Source organism: Hippoglossus hippoglossus, chromosome 11, assembly GCF_009819705.1.
Source record: "Hippoglossus hippoglossus isolate fHipHip1 chromosome 11, fHipHip1.pri, whole genome shotgun sequence".
NCBI classification, from domain to species: domain Eukaryota; kingdom Metazoa; phylum Chordata; class Actinopteri; order Pleuronectiformes; family Pleuronectidae; genus Hippoglossus; species Hippoglossus hippoglossus.
The window spans coordinates 9,594,121-9,615,360 of record NC_047161.1 but is presented as its reverse complement, the minus strand read 5'-3'; the positions used below and the strand labels follow the sequence as shown (position 1 = coordinate 9,615,360).

The 21,240-nt window shown below is 41.5% G+C and overlaps 5 protein-coding genes across 6 annotated transcripts; 2 read left to right on the top strand and 3 right to left on the bottom strand.

Annotated features, from left to right (window-relative positions):
• On the bottom strand, positions 1-5,747 carry ptdss1b (phosphatidylserine synthase 1b). The gene is made up of 13 exons (XM_034599227.1): positions 5,328-5,747; positions 5,052-5,143; positions 4,250-4,294; positions 4,034-4,158; positions 3,368-3,526; positions 2,748-2,899; positions 2,362-2,503; positions 2,045-2,157; positions 1,845-1,910; positions 811-910; positions 406-465; positions 228-306; positions 1-141 (listed from the first exon to the last, which is right to left on the bottom strand). Exons 1-13 carry the CDS (start codon positions 5,501-5,503, stop codon positions 44-46), a joined length of 1,407 nt encoding a protein of 468 aa, XP_034455118.1. The 5' UTR covers positions 5,504-5,747; the 3' UTR covers positions 1-43.
• Positions 5,748-5,858: 111 nt separating this feature from the next.
• mterf3 (mitochondrial transcription termination factor 3) lies at positions 5,859-9,069 on the top strand. The gene is made up of 8 exons (XM_034599228.1): positions 5,859-5,966; positions 6,835-7,202; positions 7,374-7,526; positions 7,640-7,829; positions 7,970-8,117; positions 8,220-8,291; positions 8,394-8,555; positions 8,667-9,069. Exons 2-8 carry the CDS (start codon positions 6,842-6,844, stop codon positions 8,859-8,861), a joined length of 1,281 nt encoding a protein of 426 aa, XP_034455119.1. The 5' UTR covers positions 5,859-5,966; positions 6,835-6,841; the 3' UTR covers positions 8,862-9,069.
• Positions 9,070-10,063: 994 nt separating this feature from the next.
• Positions 10,064-12,156, top strand: LOC117770151 (cytochrome b-c1 complex subunit 7). Its single transcript, XM_034599232.1, has 4 exons — positions 10,064-10,148; positions 11,481-11,549; positions 11,659-11,825; positions 11,956-12,156. Exons 1-4 carry the CDS (start codon positions 10,070-10,072, stop codon positions 12,031-12,033), a joined length of 393 nt encoding a protein of 130 aa, XP_034455123.1. The 5' UTR covers positions 10,064-10,069; the 3' UTR covers positions 12,034-12,156.
• Positions 12,155-15,059, bottom strand: lrrc14b (leucine rich repeat containing 14B). The gene is made up of 3 exons (XM_034599226.1): positions 14,608-15,059; positions 13,869-14,491; positions 12,155-13,225 (listed from the first exon to the last, which is right to left on the bottom strand). Exons 1-3 carry the CDS (start codon positions 14,881-14,883, stop codon positions 12,547-12,549), a joined length of 1,578 nt encoding a protein of 525 aa, XP_034455117.1. The 5' UTR covers positions 14,884-15,059; the 3' UTR covers positions 12,155-12,546.
• A 1,611-nt stretch (positions 15,060-16,670) lies between these two features.
• On the bottom strand, positions 16,671-21,136 carry LOC117770150 (protein naked cuticle homolog 2). 2 transcript variants are annotated; one of them, XM_034599230.1, is made up of 8 exons: positions 20,749-21,136; positions 20,637-20,663; positions 20,452-20,525; positions 18,763-18,799; positions 18,236-18,327; positions 17,593-17,704; positions 17,292-17,435; positions 16,671-17,175 (listed from the first exon to the last, which is right to left on the bottom strand). In XM_034599230.1, the coding sequence occupies exons 1-8, from the start codon at positions 20,771-20,773 to the stop codon at positions 16,721-16,723; spliced, it is 966 nt and encodes a 321-aa protein (XP_034455121.1). In that variant the 5' UTR covers positions 20,774-21,136; the 3' UTR covers positions 16,671-16,720. The 2 variants fall into 2 exon arrangements, with proteins under 2 accessions (XP_034455121.1, XP_034455122.1); XM_034599231.1 differs by having other exon boundaries at positions 18,236-18,324; positions 20,749-21,135.
• Between the last annotated feature and the right edge of the window lie 104 nt (positions 21,137-21,240).

Sequence of the window (21,240 nt, the reverse complement as noted above, 5' to 3'; positions counted from 1 at the left end):
CTGAGCATCCATCACTCATCTCTTTCAGAGAAGATGTGAAGACTCAGTGTTTCTTTCCTCCGTGGCCATTCACTAATCTGTTCCTCCCCGAGACTTTCTTCTGTTTTTTGGATGCTGGACTTCTCGATGTCTCTTTCTGACCTGTGGAGAAGAACACATAATTATATCAGACATTTAGGTTTCAGTGTATTTAAGAGATGCACCAGTTTGTCTGATATGAGACTGACCCACAACATTGTCCAGGATGATATCACAGGGGTCGACAACACTGGTGTTATCACAGTCCTCACACTGCACAGAAAGGCCCTGAGAACAGAGGGGAGCTCAGAGTCAGGGTCAAACACTCACAACATCTTTGTTGAAATGTCTAATACATGGTTTCCGATTACCAAGGCAACGTCTTACCTTTAGTTTATTCTGTTCAAACCAAACCATCCCATATAAACACAGAAGTGTGATGAGTGCCTGAAGAGGAACAGAATGCACAACAGACATTTATGAGTCAGCTTCAAAACTGTTGGTTAGATTATTTTATATATAAGAAAATACACCAAGTGATCAAAAGAATGGAAATCTTGCAAAAAAATAACCAGATCTTACCTTTAAATTTCAAATGTACAGTCGTAACTCCATGACTTTAACAGACATTCCATACCACAACAACTACTCCCCTAACTAACCTTATCCTAATCTTAAAACATGTATTCTCCTTAAAACTTACATTTGCCACCATAATGTGACTGTAAACACAGTTTAGTCCCCACAACCTGAATAATACACACACACACACACACACACGTAATTTCTTACCAGGCACAGTAGCCACAGAAGAACGTAACGAATCTCTGTCTTGGAAAATAAGTCATATCCAAATTTCACACATGTGAGAGCCTCCACGGAAGCAATGGCTCTGAGGAGAAATACAACAGGACAATTAGATGGATGCTTCTGCTGCTCTGGAGCTTTTTAACACAGGCCCATGTATTTAACAATGCCTCCCTCTCTTGGCAATGCAGATTAATTACAATGGAGCTTCTCTGTAGATGTGAAACACATTTGAAATATAATGTTAGTGCTCCATATTTAGCATTTCTCAGCTATGAGAAGAACTTGCAGTGTGACCTTTCATCATGTAGAAGAGTTTGACTGCACGAGTGAACCTCAGAGAGAAGAGTCGTCTCTTTGTTCTGTATTTCAGGCAGAGCCTGTACCGTTGCCATGGAAACTGAAGCAGACCGAGGGCATCAGCCGCTTTGTGTCTGAGATGAGGTCAGTAACTACATAATGTGATGAATTTCAATTGGCTAGTAAAAGTACCGGTTGAAAATGGAATCTAAATAAAGCTACTTCAATACTCAACATTTCAGATAAAATTACCTTTTTATAAACAGTCTATGAAAATGACAGAATTAAATAATTACCAAAATACACACAAATTAAATAAATACTACAACGGATATTCTTTGCTAATTTTTATTAGCTTATTTATTTCAAAATAACACTGTCAACACGTCTGAACTTTTAATGGGAAGAGATGAACATGTGGCACTATTGATTAATGGTGAGGTCAGAGTTCTCATCAGGATTTGTTTGATTCAAATATCAGTGTGGGTACGGCTGCTTCATTGTGATATAGAATAAGCCAACGGGGTCAATGATGACGGTTGGTTAAGTTTACTTATCAGATTACTCGTATATTTCTCAAGTATTGTGAATTCACCGACAGATGGTTTTAAGCCAATTTTACCCAAAATGTGACAATGAAAGACAGAACACCAAGTTTTCAAAAACTAGCATTAATGTAACTTTCCAACATGTTTATAGATATTCAAATAGATACTCACCCAAACACCCAACACTGGGTGCCCACTCGTTTGCACCGGGTGTCTGTCAGATACGCATAGTACTGCCTGAAAAAGGTTGAAGAAAAAAGGTAATCTGTTTTTTAACATAGCAAAGCAAACATTTCACATCTTCATACACACCAGAGAGCACTTGATCACTTTAAGTTAGTATTTGTTTTGGGTCATATTCCGTTACTTACCGAACAGTGGGTGCAGTGACGGCTGCAAGAAGGAGGATGCGACACCAGCTGAGGGGGTGAGACACCTGGAAGACGAAGATGTGTTTGAGGAAGAAGGTGTTCAGCTCCGTCAGCTGTGAAGACAAGAGACGTAGGACAGACAGGACTGAATATGATTCTCCACAGATGGACTGGCCTGACCAACAGGGAGAGCAGGACAAGGGGCTGTTGTAGAATGTGTGATTAATCGCTTCATATAAAATAAATGATCAACATATCAGTAGTGAAGATAAATGTTCCTCATAGCCCTAACATCAGGGTTTTTTGTCGGAGCCTACCTGCCATAAGATCATGAAGAGGTAGATGCCTGCAAGTCTCTGGAAGGATGACTTCGGGTCAAGCCAGCGCACGTAGGTCCAACTGGCCGGGGTGAACTGGAGCACGGCTCGCTTTATTTTCCCCGTGGTGGTGTGGATTTCCCTGAACAGACACAGTGTGAGCACAGCTCTTGTTCCCAGGGATGGTATTTCAATTCATTTCTACGATTTCCCTTTCAGGTTTCCTCAGTGTTATGTTTAAAAATGCTCTCAGCTTGACAGAAAAGGTTTTCCAGTAGGAACTTGACGATACCGTTTGATTTTTAAATTTGGGATCCAAATACAAATAATGTACAGTGTATATCATTTTAGATAAATCAACCAGGAAAGAAAAATGTTTCACTGACTTGATACTGGCCCAGCGGTAGGTCCTCATCTCCAGAAAGCGGCAGGCGGTCATACCCAGCCAGATGCCTCCTCCGTTACACAACAGTATGTCCAGTATCAGCTGATCCCACCAGCACTCCGCAAAGTTTGGCAGAAGATGCATGAAAAACAGCTGTGAAAATGAGTGAAGATGATCATCAAAAAGAAATATACGGATGTGGTGTGAAGCTATATCAGAATCTTTTCAATCAAGGGGCTCAGAGTTTGCTGGAATTGACTAAATCTAGAAAATGTATTGGTTTTACTGATTTTACCATAGGCTCTGTGACGCAGTCTATTCTGTGATGATTGGCTCAATCTCGTAATCTAATCCCTCCTGTCAAGAGTTGGCAGCAGTCGAGGTGACAGCTCTGATCATGTGTACGAACTCTGCTTTGTTCAGAGGGTTTTTCCCAAATCAATTCCTGTTGCCTGCCCAGACTGAGCAGAAGCAGTGTTGTTCTAACCACAAATTACAGCTGATTCCTTTTTTACATGACCTTGCAGACTTTCCAGGGGGTTGAATGTTGTTTCGGTGCTGGAACTCTACATTAATTTGTGCATAATTTACATCAGAAACTTAACAGAAGACACACGTTACCTCTGTTAGTTCCCAGGTGATGCTGATGGTCCAGCAGAGGCCGTAGCTGCGGATGAGCAGAGCCTTCAAGGCCCAGCCGGCGAAGTGGCCGAACGCAAAGATGTCGAAGTGGCTCACGATGCGCTCCCATGTTATCACTGTGCAGTTTACAGCATATTCCTGTAGAATAGAAAAGAAGATTGACCAAATCCTAAAATCACAATGGCCACCAACAGAAGAAATCTCCTCTTAAGGCTTGTCCTAAAACTGAGATATTCACAATCGTGTTGAGCTTTTCCTCTATTAGAAAAGTGAAATACGCTTCACTCTCCTGAACTGTACTTCCCATCAGCTCATGACCTATTAACTAACTGGTGTTACTTTGTACGAACAACGTATGCTGTCATGTTTAAACTAAGGCTTAACGACACATTTTAAGCTCATTTGCAAACAATATATTTTTTTACTGAACTCAAATCAAGCCATTGTTATTTAAATAACCAAAAGTTAAAAGTTTTACATTTTACAACCTCTACACAAAAAAATACAAAATCAATTTGATTCAGATAAAAGAAAGCTCATCAACAAAAAAAACTAAACAATGAATGACGTGTGTGTGTGTGTGTGTGTGTGTGTGTGTGTGTGTGTGTGTGTGTGTGTGTGTTCCTAAGTCCAAACACTTCTTACCATAATGTCGGCTTCCCGTTTGGCGTAGCGCAGATTTGGGTCCAGCCAGTACATCACAGACTTCACTTGGTTCCAGTTGAGGAAGATGATGAAGACCAGGAACAGGAAGTACAGAACACTGAGACCTGACCACGCCAGGAGAAAAGCGAGTGAGGTTAAAGATCCATGTAATGTGGAACTGATCAGAAGCTTTACTTTTGATGCACAGTGACTTACCAAACACAATTCGCCATATCACCGGATGAGGCCTGATAAAAGGTCCTAAAGAGTAAAGTTTGACAAAATTAAAGTTCACTCACAATCCACCTTCTTGCTCTTGTCCACTGTTTTACCCAGAGGATGGAATTCACTAAGCTTTCATGGACGAGCTCCTCCTCCTCCTCCTCCTCACCAGCCCGGCAATACTCACTCATTATCTACTCACCACTGTGCCGATGGAGGGGTGGGTGAAGGGTTTGATTCCACAAAACACTTGTGGAGTCTCGGGGGTAAACTTTGTTGCAGCAGAATCCAAATACAATTGAAGTCAATGGTGTCCTCATCTTCAGCCATAATAAGTGTCTGCAAGCCCCGACATTCATATTCGACTCGAAACAAGGTCATTTACACAAAGTCTTAAGCCTAAATGTCCTCTGACATTTACTGACTGACTTCAACTGTATTGGATTCTGCGGCAACGCTGTTTACCCCTGAAACTCCAGAAGTGTTTGGTGGAATCAAACACTTCACCCACCCCTCCATCGGCAATAGTGGTGAGTAGATAATCAGTGGATTTGCATTTTTGGGTGTGAATGTGTCCGGGCAGCAGTTTAAAACTCAAAGATATTTGATCTACTGTGACGTGACACTAAGAAAAAGCAGCAAATCCTAATGTTTTGGAAGCTGGATGCAGATAAAAAGTTAGATTTATGACACTTCAATTATTAACTAGTCATATATATATTGGCCTTGACTGACAGAACAGCAACGTGAACATTGGAGTCAGGGTGAGTGTCGGTTCTTGTTCTCTGTTTCTCACCATTAGGAAAAGCCAGGACACTGACGACCAAGAAGAAGGAAACAACCACAATAAGACCAACTCGCAGATTGTTGCCCGAGTTCTCGTCATTCCTGTTGACGAACCACAGCACGTGTTAACAAAGGGAGGATTGTGCTCCCCCCACCCCACCCCCCACACACTCAACACTTGTATCACATTGTCACAGGCAGCTGCAGGTGGAAGAGCAGCAGTGTAACTCTGTGATTTCCAGGCGAAAACAGCTTTAGAACTAATATGAAAGAGCCAGTTGTTTACCTGGTGAACGCAAAGTACATGAGGCTGAGCACGGTGGCCGTCAGCAGACTGATGGTGTGCGGCTTGTAGAAGAAATCAATGCAGATCTCATCCACTTGTTGGTCGTTTATCGCCCGAAAATGTAGTTTAAAGTTGGCGTCTTCCTCCCGCGGGGCTCGGGAAGGAGCGGCGGCCATGATGTCACCGCTGGGAAACGACTTTCTGACTTTTACTCGGGTTATTGAAGCGGCTAAAGCTAAAAGCTAACAGCTGATATGAGTGACAGGACGATGTGAGGAACCGGGAACCGCGCACACACACCCAGAAAACCCCTGGGGATGGACCGAACCACTGAACTCATGGGGTGGACGCCAGCGAAGTTACACGTGTTATTTATACGGATTCAAACCGCGTAAATTTTAAATACGGTATTTTAAAAGGCCTTTTATACTAGAAATGTATCATTAAAATAATTTCTAAATTAAAAAACCACTCTGATAAGTATCTTAAAGGCACTGGCGTACCCGTACTTGCCCCGTAATGGTACATTCCTGGTTGTTTCCGTTGAGCTCTTCCGCCAGCGAACACGTGAGAGTAGTTGACATTGCGCGGTCAGGAAACAGGCTGAACTGAAGGTGGAAACACTTTGATTCACGAACTGTGAGTAAAATATAAACTTAAAGCTGAGTCTGACGTGTGTGTCTTGTCTCCGCTATGTGTTTATGTGGGGGGTGCCGATGTGCAGGAGTTCAGAAAGGTGTAGAGGAGGGAGATTGTGGGTGGCCTCAAAGGTGAGAAGCGGAATCTTACAAACAATGCGGTGTTTGGACCAGGAGCCAACGAAGCTGCTGAAGGACCCAAATGAAGAAGGCTCCTTGGATGACTTCAAAGACTCATCTTCTGTCATCAAAGACTTCGAAGACTCATCTTCTGTCATAAATGGAGTCTTCTCCTAAATGAAGAAGGAAGAATAGGCTATAAAATAATATAGCAAAGAAACAGGGTCATGCAGGAAATAACACAGGAAATCAGTTGATTTTTCATCAGTTAATAAAATCAGTCAGACAAACATGAACTCTTGTTTTTATTTAGAAAGTGCTTTAAAAATATTATCGACTGTTACTGTTATTACAATTGTGCCGCAATGTACTAAATAAGGTTTTCAATTCAAAAATCTGACAACACGCCCCACCTGGCCCCCCTTAGCAGCGCCACTTATATATTTGATCTTTGTTTTATCTTGTAAGTTGTGTCTTAGTTGTGTCTGTTTTGTATTATCCTGTATAAGCTTTCATAAATGTAGATTACCCTTGTCTAGTGATAATAACAGTTGTTTCTACACTGTATAGTGTGCCTGGTTTTATAGAGTCTGTATTAATATTCAATCATTTTTTTAAATGCATATGTTCATGTTGTATTGAAGAGATTTTTTTTTTAATATATGGACACATGTGTAAAATGTGGTTTGTATTATGACAATATAAAACCAAATCAGAGTTAACGTGCCATGTTCATTTGTTCTCTGCAGAGTCACCATGGGTTCGTCCTATGCGCAGGTGTGTCTAAGATGCAGAAGTCTTCTTTGCAGCGTTCCAGCAGCCTCCACCTGGCAGTGTTCCACTCAAGTTCGCCATTGCACAACGGTCTCAAGCACAGCCTCCAAAATCCTCGACGGGTCCTCAGTTTTCACAGGGAATCACCGAACAACTCCGACAAGACAGAGGTGGAAACAACAGATGTTCTATTACAGTGACTTATCAGCTAAACATCTGGCAACTGAGGCTAAAGAAGACAAGTTCACAGAAGAGTTGTCAAGAACGGATGTTGTGGCATACAGGAGCCCCCTGTCGCCAATCAGAGATGCTGTGCCAGTGAATGAAAACCAGATGCCATTAGGTACATATTGATTTTCTGTTATTCACAAATAATCTACATTTATAAATGGATGAATTAATTAGTTAATGATTATTGTCATTGCTACCATCTTTCAGATGATTATATTTCAGCTCTCTTGTTTGTCTCATGGGTGTTGAATCTGTTCCTTTTTGAATTTTCTTCATTTATCAGATCTGGATTCTGTTGCTGAATTTTCTGCATTAGAGGAGATCAGTGATGAAGAGGCCGTCTCTATATCTGTTCCTGCAGCCATGCCTCCAGCCTCCACCTCGCTTAGAGACTACGTTGACAAGTCGGAGACACTCAGCAAGCTGGTACAACTAGGTGATTAAATCAAAGCTGTTTGGAAGCACACATAGAACTGTAAATGTAAATGCAATTGTCTGTTCGCCCATGTCTATTTTTTCTAATCATTCAACATCTTCCTCTCATTTCAGGTGTGAATCTGTGGAAGCTTGAACAAAGGCCCAATGTTGGTTCCATGCTGCTGAGGCTGGACTTCAACACAGACGTGGCCCCGAGGCTGCTGTTTCTCAAAGGGATCGGGGTGGAGGACTCTCGCTTTGGCTATATCATCACACACAACCCCTTCATTCTCACAGAGAGTTTGGAAAACCTGCAGACCAGGTGATATGAAGAAACATTAGAAGCATCTATTTTCACCACAAAATGATGTAACCACATACACTCTATATTGTAGTGCTGAAAAGTCCGGTTTTGCTATAAGTCTGTGTTAATAACGTTCTATTTTTTGGTCGTTTGTGAAGGGTGAACTATCTCAAGTCAAAGAAGTTCAGCTCTGAGAATGTTGCATCCATGGTATCCAGAGCTCCGTATCTGCTAAACTTCAGTGTGAAGAGACTGGACAACAGACTGGGTTTTTATCAGCAGCAACTCAAGATCAGTGCTTCGAATGTAAGCGTATTTCTCCAATTGTCATCACAGTTTGTTGCAAACGTGAATTTGTCGATGGAAAGAAGAAAAGCTAATTATAACTGTGTTTGTTTCTCTTTCCAGACGCGAAACATTGTCGCTCGTCTCCCCAGGTTACTGTGTGGCAGTTTGGAGCCCGTTAAAGAAAATCTGAAGGTACTGAAATGACCATCCATGGTTTGAGTGACCTATCCTGAGATACTATGTGTAAATATTTTGATAAATATTTGTGTCTGTGTTTAAATGTGATCCACGTAGGTATGTGAAATCGACCTGGGCTTTAAGGAGAATGAAATCCAAAGCATCGTTATTGCCGTCCCCAAAGTGCTGACTGCCAATAAAAGAAAGCTCACTCAATTATTTGACCTTCTCCACAACACCATGAAGGTGCCCCACCACCTGATCACCAAGTTCCCACAGGTACTTTACACGGCTGCTTGTTTGCTCTTTTGCCAATTATGGGGATTCATTTTATCTGTGTTGCATTTATCCATTTTCAGAATTAAAACTCGAGTATCTTTCCTCACATAGGTCCTGAACACCAAGTACCTGCGTGTCAGAGAACGCCACCTGTTCCTCGAGTACCTGGGAAAAGCTCAGTATGACACAACGCTGCCCAACTACATCTCCTTGGACCGCCTGGTGTCTTTACCAGATGAGACTTTTTGCACTGAACTGGCTTCGGCCACATTGGAAGATTTCTACATGTTCCAAAAGACTCTTTGATTCTTTATGAGGACACATAAAAGTGGACGGAGAATAAATACCATAAAGTCAGATACATGAAAACATGGGTGTCTTTAAACAAAAAGCAAAGTGCATCAATGGCGTTTGAAATAAAACCTTTGCTTTGTAAATGTGATGTTTAATAAGTGTACACTGTGTAAATAAGCTTCTGTCTAAAACAACTGTCAATCTAATAAACCATGAACATGATAAAAGTTCTGTTTGCTTGTGGATGAGCTTCAGACGAGGGACTGTGTAAAAAATATCATCTGTAAAACCATCTGTAATCAGAGTAGATAATGATTTTCAATGAGGAAAAAAGCTCTGGCCTCACTTGGTGGAATTAAACTGCTGTAAGTTCATTTACTCAAGCATTGCACTTTTTTTCAAAGTACTTTCAATTTACATTAACATTTCCATTTATTTTGCTACTTAATACTTTTCTCCACTAATATTGTATCTTTTACATTTTCCATTTTCGCTAAATTTGTTGAACAGAAACCATTTCAGAAGATGGGAAAAAATATAATCTGGCTGTTGTGCTAGACTGTTTGATTTTAAATTAAAAGCATCAACAGTATAACAACGTTCTTGTTAAAAAATAATTTATTTATGAAAACCAGGAAGGAAGATTTCCATTTTGTAATTTATTCATAGTCTAATATTCATGGTTAGGGTTAAATAAACATTTACAGATATTTTTTTTAGATAATTGTCAGATATTGTATATACATATCTTTTATCTATGTTTCACACAAATCTCGAAGTAGTGCTTAACAGATTGTATGCATTTATAAAAGAAAGGAAAATTTCACTGATCTTTTTCACATCCAGACCACATGGGACCAGGTCTGCTTCCAAAACCACTTCACCTAGATTTGTTAAATCTGGACTTGATTATCGCAGACAGGTTTAAGATTCTTGAAAATAAAGTTTCAGATTTGTGAAAACTGAAAATTTCACCGCTTTTTGTTGTTTTAAGTTAACTTTCTGGAATCAGTGTTATTTTTTATTCTGGGATTTATCTATGAATGTTCTGATAAAATCACAGTCCTGATCAGAGGTCAGAAATATTTTTTTTATATGACGATTTTCTTTTAGTTTCCGTAGTGATGAATGTGTCAGACAACTTTTCGATAACATTAATTTATTCTGTATATTTCTATAATAAAACTCTAAATAATCTGCCAACAATGGAAAATTGTGTAATGACCAGTGACCTCATTTCCCTTACCCGTCATGCACTGCGCTCGTCCTTAGAGTTAAAGATGGCGTCGAGGGCACCAGGTAAATTCACATCGCTCCTTCCTGATATTTCTCGTTTTAAACCAGCTCATTAATGTCATGTTAAACGTGTATAGCGTTAAACGTGCTGTTTCTTTTCTCATCAAGTCGCGTCATGTTCATTTCCTCTGTGTGAATTTGTCTTCTTGCGCATTTGACTTGCGTGTGTCCTCTGTGTCCCCGAGCTAGCTGCTGTGCTAAGGGCGCTGAGCGGCTAACGTTAGCTTAGCCTTACCCGCCGGTGCTCATCACCACAGTGAAATAAACTATTTATTTATATAACAACCACCCACTCACTTCCTCCAAATGTTAACCTAGCGGCTGCTGTCGCGTTTAGCTCTTATTCAGCTCTTGTATGTATAGCTAATCCAATGTCTTCTACCGTTAGCTCCTTAGCATCAGAGCCAGTGTTGTGTTCTGCTGTCATTCAAATCTCAGATCGACATGTTATCAACTGTTTGTCCTCCAGTTTTCAGTGTCTTAATCAGTCAACCTGACCTGAAAGTCCGAGATGTGTTTCATGATGTTAACTTGCACAGTTTCAGGTAGTGAGTCAACAGCACATAACAGATCTTTGCTGGTGTTTGTCTAAAAAGTTCTTCTATCCTGAGGAAATCAGAAATCAAATCGTGAAGTGGAGGATATACAAATACTTCTGCAGCAATTAGAATGCAAAGTCTCACATTCGAAATCCTACTTAACTAAAGGGTATCTTCATCATCATAGTGCAGTGATGCCAGTATCATTACTAAAAGCACCGCCTCTGCAGAAAGATGGTCCTCGATGAGCGTACAGATTGAGTTCTGCTGTGTCTGTATGAAGTAGCTGCGTTTATTGACTTCTTTATATGCATTCATCTACTTAGTCCCAGACCCTCTCAACTACGAGGTCAATACCCCCCCCCTCAGGATCACTGTAGAAAGAGAGGAAAGAAGGAACAAATACGAGGCTCTGCATTAAAATATTCTTTTAGGAACTTTTATAACCTTTAGTTTTAAATTACATACATTTTAAATGTAGTTATAAACCAATGTAGGCCTCAAACCATCAAATTCTATTTTCCATAGGAATTTAGTGGAGCATAAATATAATGTAGCAGAAGTAAAAAAAAAAGTGCAGTACATGAGCAGATTTACGTGGTTGCTTTCCACCTCTGCTAAAATGGTGAGTTACATAAATGGGCAGAAAAAATACATATGTACTCAAGTGGTAGTAGTAATACTGTATCCCTGCTGGAACCAGACCCCTTCCTCTTCACATTTTCTACTATTTTAATTTTTTCCCCCTAAAATCAGATTGTGCTGACTGATCCTGTCGTCCTTGTTATGTCCACAGTAGCGACTGGCCGGCTAATGCTCGGAATCCGCAAATGGTATTACGGCATGTGTGGCTTCAACAAGCTAGGTAAGGACAAAGAGCAACCGACAACATGTTTGCCAAAACAAAATTGTCTTGGTATTGATTTTCCATCCAGCATCCTCAGCATTGCACATTTTCTTCTTTTCTGTGTCAGGTTTAATGCGTGATGACACAATCGAGGAGGATTCGGATGTGAAACAGGCCCTGAGCCGGCTTCCAGAGAATGAGCTCAACAACAGGGTGTTCAGGATCAAGAGAGCCCTGGATCTTAACATGAAGCAGCAGATCCTCCCTAAAGATCAGTGGATGAAATTCGAGGAGGTAGACTGAAAACTTCTATTTTAAACTGAGTGACTTTGCCAATAACCAGATCCTACCAGACAGAAATAGTGAATTCTCAATGTAAAGTGATTCAGAGAGGTTTAACTAACAAATTATATTTTTCCTGTAGGATATCAGCTACCTGTCACCATATCTGAATGAGGTGATCCGTGAGCGTAAAGAAATAGAAGAGTGGACGAAGAAGTAGATGGTTCCTGATCAGAGCTGTTGATCTTGAGTCCGAACATGTTTGTCCCCTGGTGTAATATTTAAAATGAAAATTGACCCTATAAGATGGTGATCATTAAAGAAATGTACATTTTCAAAGATTTGCAAGTGTCCCTTTTTATAAAATGACAATGAAACAATCACATGTGTACACCTGGTAAAATGGGATCTGCCCCACATTGCATATAAGATATTTGACTTTACGAATCCAGTTATATACAACATTTAAACCAGAATATAGGCATAAGAACATATACATTAGATACAGGTAACAAAATATGTATCTATGTCACAGTAGTTGCATCTTTATCTGCACTGCACATGTGCGAGTTACAGACTATAGGAGGTAATAAATAGACTGGAATTGAATTCCTGTATGATGCTATAGTCAAACACATCTAGTAAACTAGATTTACCATCACAATGATGACGGATTGATAACGCACTGCATTGGCACTATACCTAAATTAAATATGGCCCATTCATTTGATCTCTAATCCTCTTTCTGAGCCTGTGATCTCCTGTGGTCCACTTCATCTATGGTTCCTATAAGGTTCCCCATGACACTGTTGAAAGATTTTAGCATGGATACCCCCAGCTCGTTGTTGGTTTCATGAATGTCTGGATCATAGGCCCCCATGAGTGGTGTGCACACCTTGACATTCCCCCTACCACCTCCCTCCAGGATGCCCAACAGCTGACATCTGACCTCCTGAAACAACTCACAGTTGTAAAGCAGTAGGACTGAATCCTCAAGAGGATAAGCAACATCCTCGGGGTAGCACTCTCGGGGAACTGGTACCTCTATGCACCTTAACTTTGGAAAACTTCGAGACAGCATGGAGAATAGGCTCCGCTGGGCTGCAGAGGTCAGAGGGTTTCCCAGGAGTTTGAGCTCCTCCAGCACCTGACAGGGAGCCAGAGCGAGAGCTAAGGCGTCCACGTGCTCGTCTTCGATGTTGCACTCCTCGAGGGTCAGGCTGGCCAGTGTGGCAGAGCAGCGGCTGAGCAGTTTGTGGAAGCCAGTGGGGAAAGAGCTGAAGACATCGTGTCCACTGATGTCCAGGCAGACCAGGGCCTCACTGTGGAGGCTGTTGGACAAGTACGTCATGTCCAAGCGGGTCAGAGAGCAGTTGGCCAACTCTAAGCACTGCAGAGGAGTGTTGAGAGGACTGGAAAGAGAAATGTTGTGGTGTGGAATGAAAATAAAGTGCAACACAATTGTAAATTTGTATTCAGTGAGTAGCAGGCAGACACACTAAAGTGGTTTGTGTTAGGTAGGATTAGTCATTTGCTCTTTGCAACAAATATTGAAACCGCCAAATTTATTTCTGTGTCTGTTCTTTTCTCATATTTTGCTCATTTTTTGAAATTTTAAATGTTCAAATTACACGCCAGACTTCGATTGACAGCTCTGTTTTATGGGTTTTTATTTTTTGGCTCTGAAATGCAAACACAACAACAAATGTGTTTTGTTGTTGGGTTTTCTTATTTGCGGTTGTGTATTTTGATTTGCGGTTGTGAATTGCACTTCAGGGCCACCATAGTTTTATCCTCCTACTCTATTTCCGATCGAACTGTGAAGTATATCGCACCAGCAGCTGTCTGTCCTCACACTGGCATCATTTCAGCTAACAGCAAAATACATCCCATTCTTATACATGAGCTTGAAAGCTGCTTTGTGCTGTGATGCTGGTGAGAGGTTTTGATTTTGAGCTGTATTAAAGCTCATGAAGCTGCAATGTGCCGGTAAGATGGCTCATTTATACAAAGGACATGTGTTTTCTTTTGTTCTACATCTGTCTATTCACTGACCTCAGCACCCTGCGTAGTTGTCCAGTAAGGGTGGAGAATCCCATGTAGAGCTCAGTCAGGCTCAGCTGTGCCAGCAGGTTACCGATGGTGGCCAACAGAACATCGTCATAGGCCAACCTCCGAACATCCAGCGCCCCAGCCGGCAGGGTCAGAGACTGGAGTTTAGGGAAATCCACCCGGGACAGCAGCACCTCCAGATGTGGGGCCTCCAGGGGAACATTGTGGACCATCTCGAGCTTTGTGATGGATTCGGGCTCTGCGAGCCGGAGAACATAGAAGAGCTGCTTGAGAGCGAGAGAATCGGCCCGAAAAACAATGAAACGGGGCTTCAGTGGACAGCAGCGGAGGAGGAGGAAGGCTTGAGTCACAAGGTCATAGTTGCGGCCTGTGACAAAGCCGTTCAGACGGACGTCGACCGACACTTCGAAGGCAGATCGGGGCACATCCAAGGCTTGCATGGCGACCACGGTCTCATAGCAGATTTGGGTCAGGAGTTGGGTTCTCGCCCATCGGCCCAGGGTGGAGCGGCAGGGACAGTCCTGGTGCTCGATGTCTTTCAGGCCAGTGAGGTCCACCACACGGAGGCACTTGGCATACATTGTTGGAGGAGACAGGACGTAATCCTAAAGAAAACAAAATAAAGTTCATATAAGTTTGATGTGACCAACTGACTGAGAACCAGGATAATGCATGGATGTGACAAGAAGATGATCAGATGCAGTTGAGAACAGTGACGTACCTTTAAGCCGGTCAGAAACGCCTTCAGACAAAGCCGACAGGTGCGTGAGGTGAGGTCCGTCTGACAGTCGACTGTTTTTCCCAGGAGCCTTTGCAGGTTGAGCTCGGGAAGAGGCCACATTTGGACCAGAGCGTGCAGCAGGTCGGCCTGCTCGTGGAGGTAGCAGGCCTTGAAGATAAGTGGGTAGAGATTAAAAGACAAACAGTTGAGGTTCTCCAGAGCGGTTGGACCAGTCTGGACGAAGCGCTCGGCAGCGAGGAATCGCAGGGACTTCATGTTCCAGGTTGTTTTCCCTGCTTGTTGCACAAATCAAAGTTTCTTAGTGGGAGCTGTCAAACAGCTCTGCCTGCCAGTGTCTCCCCTCCTCAGCTTTCTGCTTTGTTGGTGTCCTGTGCTGTTGTCTATCCGGGGGTTGTGCATTTGTCTGGGACAGGGCTCGTTGTGTTGAGGCAGGAATTAGGGGCGGGGGTCTTGTGGTAGGTCAGCGGTCTGAGGTTATTTTTAGGAACAGCTGTCTCCCGTCCTCTTTCTGGGGCACGGTGTCTACTTGCAGCTTTTGCCAGAGAGATAAACAGGAAGAGCGTGGCTGTCACTATTCACACACACACACACACAAACACACACACAAGCTGTAATGACCAAAGAAAACAATGTTGTGAGAGCAGAAACAGAAAAGCAACATAGGAACAATCTAAATATAGGGAAACAAACGAAATTAAATAAGAAACTAAGCCTTTTTTTCTTATGAAATGTAACAATGTACTCAACATTTCCAGCAAATGACTTCAGAAAATGTTTTATTTTCAAAGTGCAATATGTCATGTACATTATGTTCGACTGAGGCTTGTGTCAGTGGAAACATTATCAAAAAAACAAAATCAAACTAGAATTCCTGCTCTATTGTTTTATGCCTCCGTCAACCAGTGCAGTTTCAGTTTACATTGTTTTCCTTCCTACTTCCTTATCTTTGAGTCCAAGTGACAACTGGTCCCTAAAAGCAGACTGAAGCTATCACGTTCAAGAGGCCACGGTGACCTTTGACCACCCAAACCTAATCAGTTAATTGTCTTGAGGTGTTCATGAGACAAAAAAGATTTTGTGTGGTCCCAGTGACCTTGACCTTTGACCTCTAAGTTCTAATCAGTTCATCTGGGACAGACCGACAACATGAAAACATAATGTCTCCAGTCACTGGCTCTCCCTGGCACGGAGGCATAAAAACTGATGTTTGACGTTGATTTCGACATCTGAAATATAACCTGCTATTGTTACTGCAGAGTTTCTATTACTATTACAAACAACTTATTGTGCCCAGAAATGAGGAAATACTCAAAATTCTGTTTGTTTCTGTTTAAGGAGATTTATTACCTCTGAATCTTTTGCTCACATTGAGTAAATACAGCCAACAGAAAAAACTGAAAACAAATATTGGATTTTTCCAGATTGTTATATGAAGTGTGAACTTTAAAAAGTTGAATTATTCAAATTGTTGTTTAATTTATATTCTTACATTTGGCCAGAAAATAAATATATCATCATGTCAGAATAAATTAACAGAATAAAAACATTTACATGACAGACATACTGTGTTTTAATTTTAGCATTATGTTTGTACCATCAAGCAGAGAAGACATCTTCTTCAGGCGTCTGTGGCTCGGGAGATAGAGCGGGTTGTCCACTGACCACAAGGTCGGTGGTATGATCCCCGGCTCCTTCAGTTAATATGTAAAACGTTTAATAATAGTAGTGCAGCATATATTAGTGCTATATGAATGTGACTTATACTGTAAAGACTAGATACAATCCATGTACCACATTGTTAGTATGCAGTGCTGGGAGGATTTCAAAATAAAAGCATTATACAACCCTACACACTTTACATTTCTTGTACTACCTGAGAGGAAACTGTTAATCTAAAGTGCTTTAAAAGTGTCATTCAGTCGGTAAGGACCTGACCTTCCAGGACCTAGTGTGGGTAATCTAACAGCACTTTGTTTGATTTAGATAAAAGTGTCTCAATCTGTTTCCACCACTTAGTGAATTTAATATAAAGGAGACGATTTGAGGACCAACTCTTCTCCCCTGAATCCAGTTTGATGTGTTTGGAATGCGTTTATGAAGGGTGGTAGTGGTGGTGGTGATGATGATGATGGTGCTCGTGGTGGTGATGATGCTCATGTCTCTGGGCCCCACCGGAGAGATGAAGTTTACTGAGCCTCTCCCTCTCCTCCCCTGGTTGGAGCTGGGAGCCAGGATGTCTCAGGGGTGTGGGGGCATCTTGCACCCTGGAACGAAGCCTCTTGCTGTGGGTAAGATGGGGGGGACTGTGTGCTGGAGGGTGAGACTGGGTCGGATGGCACCATGAAGCGGGATGTTGGCCGTGCAGCCTGCAGGACTTTCCCACTCCTCTGCTCCTGTCTTTGCCCACTGACGCCGGCTTATTCTTGAGAGAATGGAGGATCGAGGGGCTTCCAGGGGACTCAGAGGAGATGCAGTGCGCCCTTCCTGCCACTGGGTGGTGCTGAGAAGCAGAGTGACTTTGCTGCCCTGGGTCCAGAGAGGGGGTTTCTGGAAAAAAAAGAGGAAAAACCACTTCAGTTAAATCAAATTAAAACTACTTAATAATGTGAGGTGTTTACGTTGTGATGTCTGCAAACATCATAACAAAAGAGTAGTTTCTGTGCCTGTATTGTCAAATTTAGAGGTGTAGTTCTCAATGCCAGCTAGATCCAGGTAGTGGTTTCTGCGCTCGATGTTTTCATCCACACAGTAAAGTTTCGTCGCTGGGCTTCCAGCCTCCGGAGACGCTCCTGAGTCCTTTTCTGTGGCTGTTTTCAGTGAGAGAGAGATAAAAATCATCAAATCATAGACTGCATAGTCTACAGTTCTGAGCCATGCAACAGTGTCTCTTTCGATTCCTCAGTATTTCCCCGATATGTGTTATATTGATGGTTTGGAGAGCCATGGTAAAACATGTTATTTTACCTGTTTGTGAAATCCTTTCTGGGCAGATCTTCAGGGGTGTGTTGTCCAAACACGGCTGCTTCACAGAGGTCTCCAGAACCTTACACATGGAGTGTATGAGACTGGACATACCCTGCAGAACACACACTCACACAATGTGTACACAGAAACTTAAAATACATTTGAATTATTTAAATATAAAAACAAGCGACCTCCTTTGTGTCGTGGCTGCTGTTGTCAAAATTGTACAGTGTGAAGACCCACGCCTGCTGAGAGTCGTCCCCCAGCACCGTGTCACACTGTGTGTCCCATGCATGCACATAGTGTCAGAATAACAAGCTCAGTGCTGCTCTCATGACACTAAGAAACCACAATGTCATTCTGTCACACACACACACGCACAATTACCTTTTGTGTGTGTTCTTGCATGTGTTTATGAAAGTGTGTCTGTACGTGTTGCTTGCTTGTTTATATCATGGGCCGTATTAACTTCCATTGCACAGGCTTGCAAAGGACAGTTTTAATCGGTGGGGATTCACCTAAGACACAAGGTCATTGGTTGCTAAATGCCAATTATCCAGACTCATAAGAATCACAGTCATGTGATATTCTGCAAAACAGATCCCACAATCCATTGGTCAGAAGCGTGAAGACGAACACTCACACCAGCGTTGCTTTTCTTCTGCTTTGTCTCTTTATTGTCCGAAAAGGAAATGTTCTTTTCCTTCTCATGTGTCGTCTTCGTTGGCAAAACTACTAAGAAACACACAGAGATGAACTGTGAGTAACAATATTTGTCAGACTCACAGAACTAGGTGTAACAAGTTATTACTATTAGATAAAGATGGTTCATTATTGCACAGATATGACATTTGTTAATGCGCAGGTTACATTTTTCCTCCTTGGATCGCTCATTCAAGGCCAGACAAGATTAGTTGTAATCACTATTGTGATAACATGCTGTGCCTTTGTAATTGATTTAATCTTTGTTATAAACTGTTTATAAAAAGTCCAAACTCTTCCACAGAGGAATAAAACAGATGAGTTTAATTTCACTTCATGTCTTGTTTCTCTGGGAAATAAAGGGAACATGACGTGTTAAAGCTTATGTATCAAAAGTGGTAGTGCACTAAATCTACACAATAAGAAGGGAGCGACACATCAACATAATGCATGTTACTCTGTACTCACCCTTGAGGTTGCAGCTATGGTCGGACTTGCCCAAGTTCTGTGAGAAACATGAGCGAGAGAAAGAGGAAGCGATTAAGTGATTTTTCACGTCCCCTGAGTGTTGAGATGGAGACGCGAGCAAAGCTGGACAATCCCTGAACTTCTGGTGTGTAATTCTTTCCAGGAAACTGTCACCAGCATCACTTTAACGACAATCAATATCAATTCTGATGATACATTACCAGATGAAGCAGTGATGTGCATTTTTTTTTAATTACTCACATTAAAAGACACAAAATAAAAGTAAATTGGACAGCAGAGTAATACGAGAAGGAGTAAATTCTAAGTCTTATTTCTAATGTTGGAAAAAGAGAGTTCATATTGTACTAAATTTGACAGATTTGCCATTTACAGTGTTACAGCAGCAGAGTCATGGAGAATCAAACTATAATAGGCTGGAAAATGTAACCACGGGAAGCACTCTGCTATTAACACGCACAGAAACTCCACCACCAACCGTTACACAACTTGGAGTTGACGTCTTTTCCCTTACAACTACACAACTCTCCAGAACGTCTGTATAACATGGTACAAAATAAATGTGTGTCCTCTAAACTTTAAAACAAGAAAAGTGCTGATAACTCACATCAGATCTCATGATTGCAGTGATAGAAGATTAAATTCAGTGAGGAGGAGTGAACATGTATTTGTCATCTCTATTTTAGACAAGTGTTAAAATTAATTTAGGATTCCAACACACAACCCTGTGATCCTTGGAAGCACATAAAAACATCTGTTGTTTACTCTCACCATCATGAATCTGGTTGCACAGATAAAACCAGTGTGTTTGTAGCTATGAGGAGAGTGTGTGACCGTCACCAGCTTTTAGTCTTTGAGGAAAAACCCCGAAAAATAGGATTATTATAAAACTATTTCTGATTCCAAGCCCCAAAACGTGAGGGTCTCATTAAAGTCTACATGTGATGCCATTTACGCAAGCAAACCCCCACCCCTCCTCTCCACACCCTCCACACATCCAAAGACCGCTGACCCCCCACCCCACCCTCACACTCTGTCTGGAGAAGGAAAGCAGTTCCAGATGTGGAGACTTTTTCTCCCCCCTTCAGTGCACGCCTGTATAAAGAGCTGGCTGTTTGGAGGAGGGTAGCGGCTCTGCTGCACTTCACAGACTTGGAAGTCTCTTTATAGAGAAAGGGCGGAGGAGGGGGAGGATATAGGCGACCATGCCTCCATACACCTTTTATGTCTCTTGGATGAGATGTGAGCCTACACTGTTTCGTCCAAAAGCTGCGGGCGGTGGCATTTATTTAAAGCAGTACATGAGGAGGCTGCTAAAGTTTGTGTTTTTACTTGTTTTTTTAGTTCTGCAGTATGAGATCTGAGGTCTGTGGGTTACATGTACAGCTCTTATGCATGTATGATGTTGTTCTGGAGGTGTTATTAATAATCCATTTAGGGCCAAGTAAAGTCATTTAATTAATATAACTTCAAATGCACATATGGATTTATTCAGATGAGGAAAAAGACCCCTTAGATCCATCTATAATGAAAATGATTTCTCAGAAGCTACAAAATATAAACCTCTGTGATCAGCATGTGACAAGTTTCCATCACCAGCAATATACTCATAAATAATACTGCTACTAATAACAACAACAACAACAACAACAACAACAATACAATCTCTACCTCTGTCAGTTTGCCTCTGTGTTTGTGCTCCAGTTCCCCCTGACAAGTCAACACACTGGGGGCCAGACTATCACCTGCAGAACATAAATATAAAGAATAAAAATATATTTAAAAAAGAAAACACACATACACACATGGATGAAGTCAGTGCACAGTGGTTGAATTTGATGTAATAACAGTCTCACCTTCAGGACTCTGTCTGCGTTTCAAAGCTGAGAAAAGTAGACCAAAGTAAATGTGATGTGTGGTAATATGTATTTAATAAAAAAAACAGTCAAATTTGATGTGAAGTCTCACCAAGTTTGGACTGTAACTTGCCCATACTCCTGTCTGTCCTTTTTCATCAGTGAAAACTCATAATGTCCAACTCATGAGAGGAGAAATGAGCCTAATGTTACTGAGCATCAGACCTCTCTCTCTCCCTCTCTCTCCCTCCCTCTCTCTCCCTGGTTTGACTGGGGTGTTTATCAAAGAGTCAGAGCAAGAGAACTCCCCTCAGCACACTTCCTGCTTCCTATATATCAGACAGACATGTGGAGTTTCTTCGTGGCTTCTTGTTTTGAGACATGAAGTATAATTCATATGCAGTTATACGTTGTATATCAAAAAATTTCACTATAAATACATAATTTTAAAAAGCTTCTTTTTTTTATCATAGGAATCTAAAAACTTTGATATATTTAAGTCTATCTAAGACATGTGATTTATCAGTGACCTTTATAGAACCGTTTTTGTATTGCTGAAGATAACTAGTCGGAAATAATTGTGAGAAAACCACAATTAAGGACA

What these genes read in the sequence shown, in the direction of transcription:
- ptdss1b (XM_034599227.1), bottom strand. Translation starts at nt 5,503, where the DNA reads ATGGCCGCCGCTCCTTCCCGAGCCCCGCGGGAGGAAGACGCCAACTTT. An exon ending in ATGTACTTTGCGTTCACCAG is followed by an intron (nt 5,144 to 5,327) that starts GTAAACAACTGG and finishes GTTCGTCAACAG; the next exon opens with GAATGACGAGAACTCGGGCA. An exon ending in TACCGCTGGGCCAGTATCAA is followed by an intron (nt 2,504 to 2,747) that starts GTCAGTGAAACA and finishes GTGTCTGTTCAG; the next exon opens with GGAAATCCACACCACCACGG.
- mterf3 (XM_034599228.1), top strand. Translation starts at nt 6,842, where the DNA reads ATGGGTTCGTCCTATGCGCAGGTGTGTCTAAGATGCAGAAGTCTTCTT. An exon ending in TGAAAACCAGATGCCATTAG is followed by an intron (nt 7,203 to 7,373) that starts GTACATATTGAT and finishes TTCATTTATCAG; the next exon opens with ATCTGGATTCTGTTGCTGAA. An exon ending in TTGGAAAACCTGCAGACCAG is followed by an intron (nt 7,830 to 7,969) that starts GTGATATGAAGA and finishes TCGTTTGTGAAG; the next exon opens with GGTGAACTATCTCAAGTCAA.
- LOC117770151 (XM_034599232.1), top strand. Translation starts at nt 10,070, where the DNA reads ATGACCAGTGACCTCATTTCCCTTACCCGTCATGCACTGCGCTCGTCC. An exon ending in GATGGCGTCGAGGGCACCAG is followed by an intron (nt 10,149 to 11,480) that starts GTAAATTCACAT and finishes TTATGTCCACAG; the next exon opens with TAGCGACTGGCCGGCTAATG. An exon ending in GTGTGGCTTCAACAAGCTAG is followed by an intron (nt 11,550 to 11,658) that starts GTAAGGACAAAG and finishes TTTCTGTGTCAG; the next exon opens with GTTTAATGCGTGATGACACA.
- lrrc14b (XM_034599226.1), bottom strand. Translation starts at nt 14,883, where the DNA reads ATGAAGTCCCTGCGATTCCTCGCTGCCGAGCGCTTCGTCCAGACTGGT. An exon ending in CGTTTCTGACCGGCTTAAAG is followed by an intron (nt 14,492 to 14,607) that starts GTACGTCACTGT and finishes TGTTTTCTTTAG; the next exon opens with GATTACGTCCTGTCTCCTCC. An exon ending in CAACTACGCAGGGTGCTGAG is followed by an intron (nt 13,226 to 13,868) that starts GTCAGTGAATAG and finishes TTCTCTTTCCAG; the next exon opens with TCCTCTCAACACTCCTCTGC.
- LOC117770150 (XM_034599230.1), bottom strand. Translation starts at nt 20,773, where the DNA reads ATGGGCAAGTTACAGTCCAAACTTG. An exon ending in ACGCAGACAGAGTCCTGAAG is followed by an intron (nt 20,526 to 20,636) that starts GTGAGACTGTTA and finishes TATGTTCTGCAG; the next exon opens with GTGATAGTCTGGCCCCCAGT. An exon ending in CCATAGCTGCAACCTCAAGG is followed by an intron (nt 18,328 to 18,762) that starts GTGAGTACAGAG and finishes TGTGTTTCTTAG; the next exon opens with TAGTTTTGCCAACGAAGACG.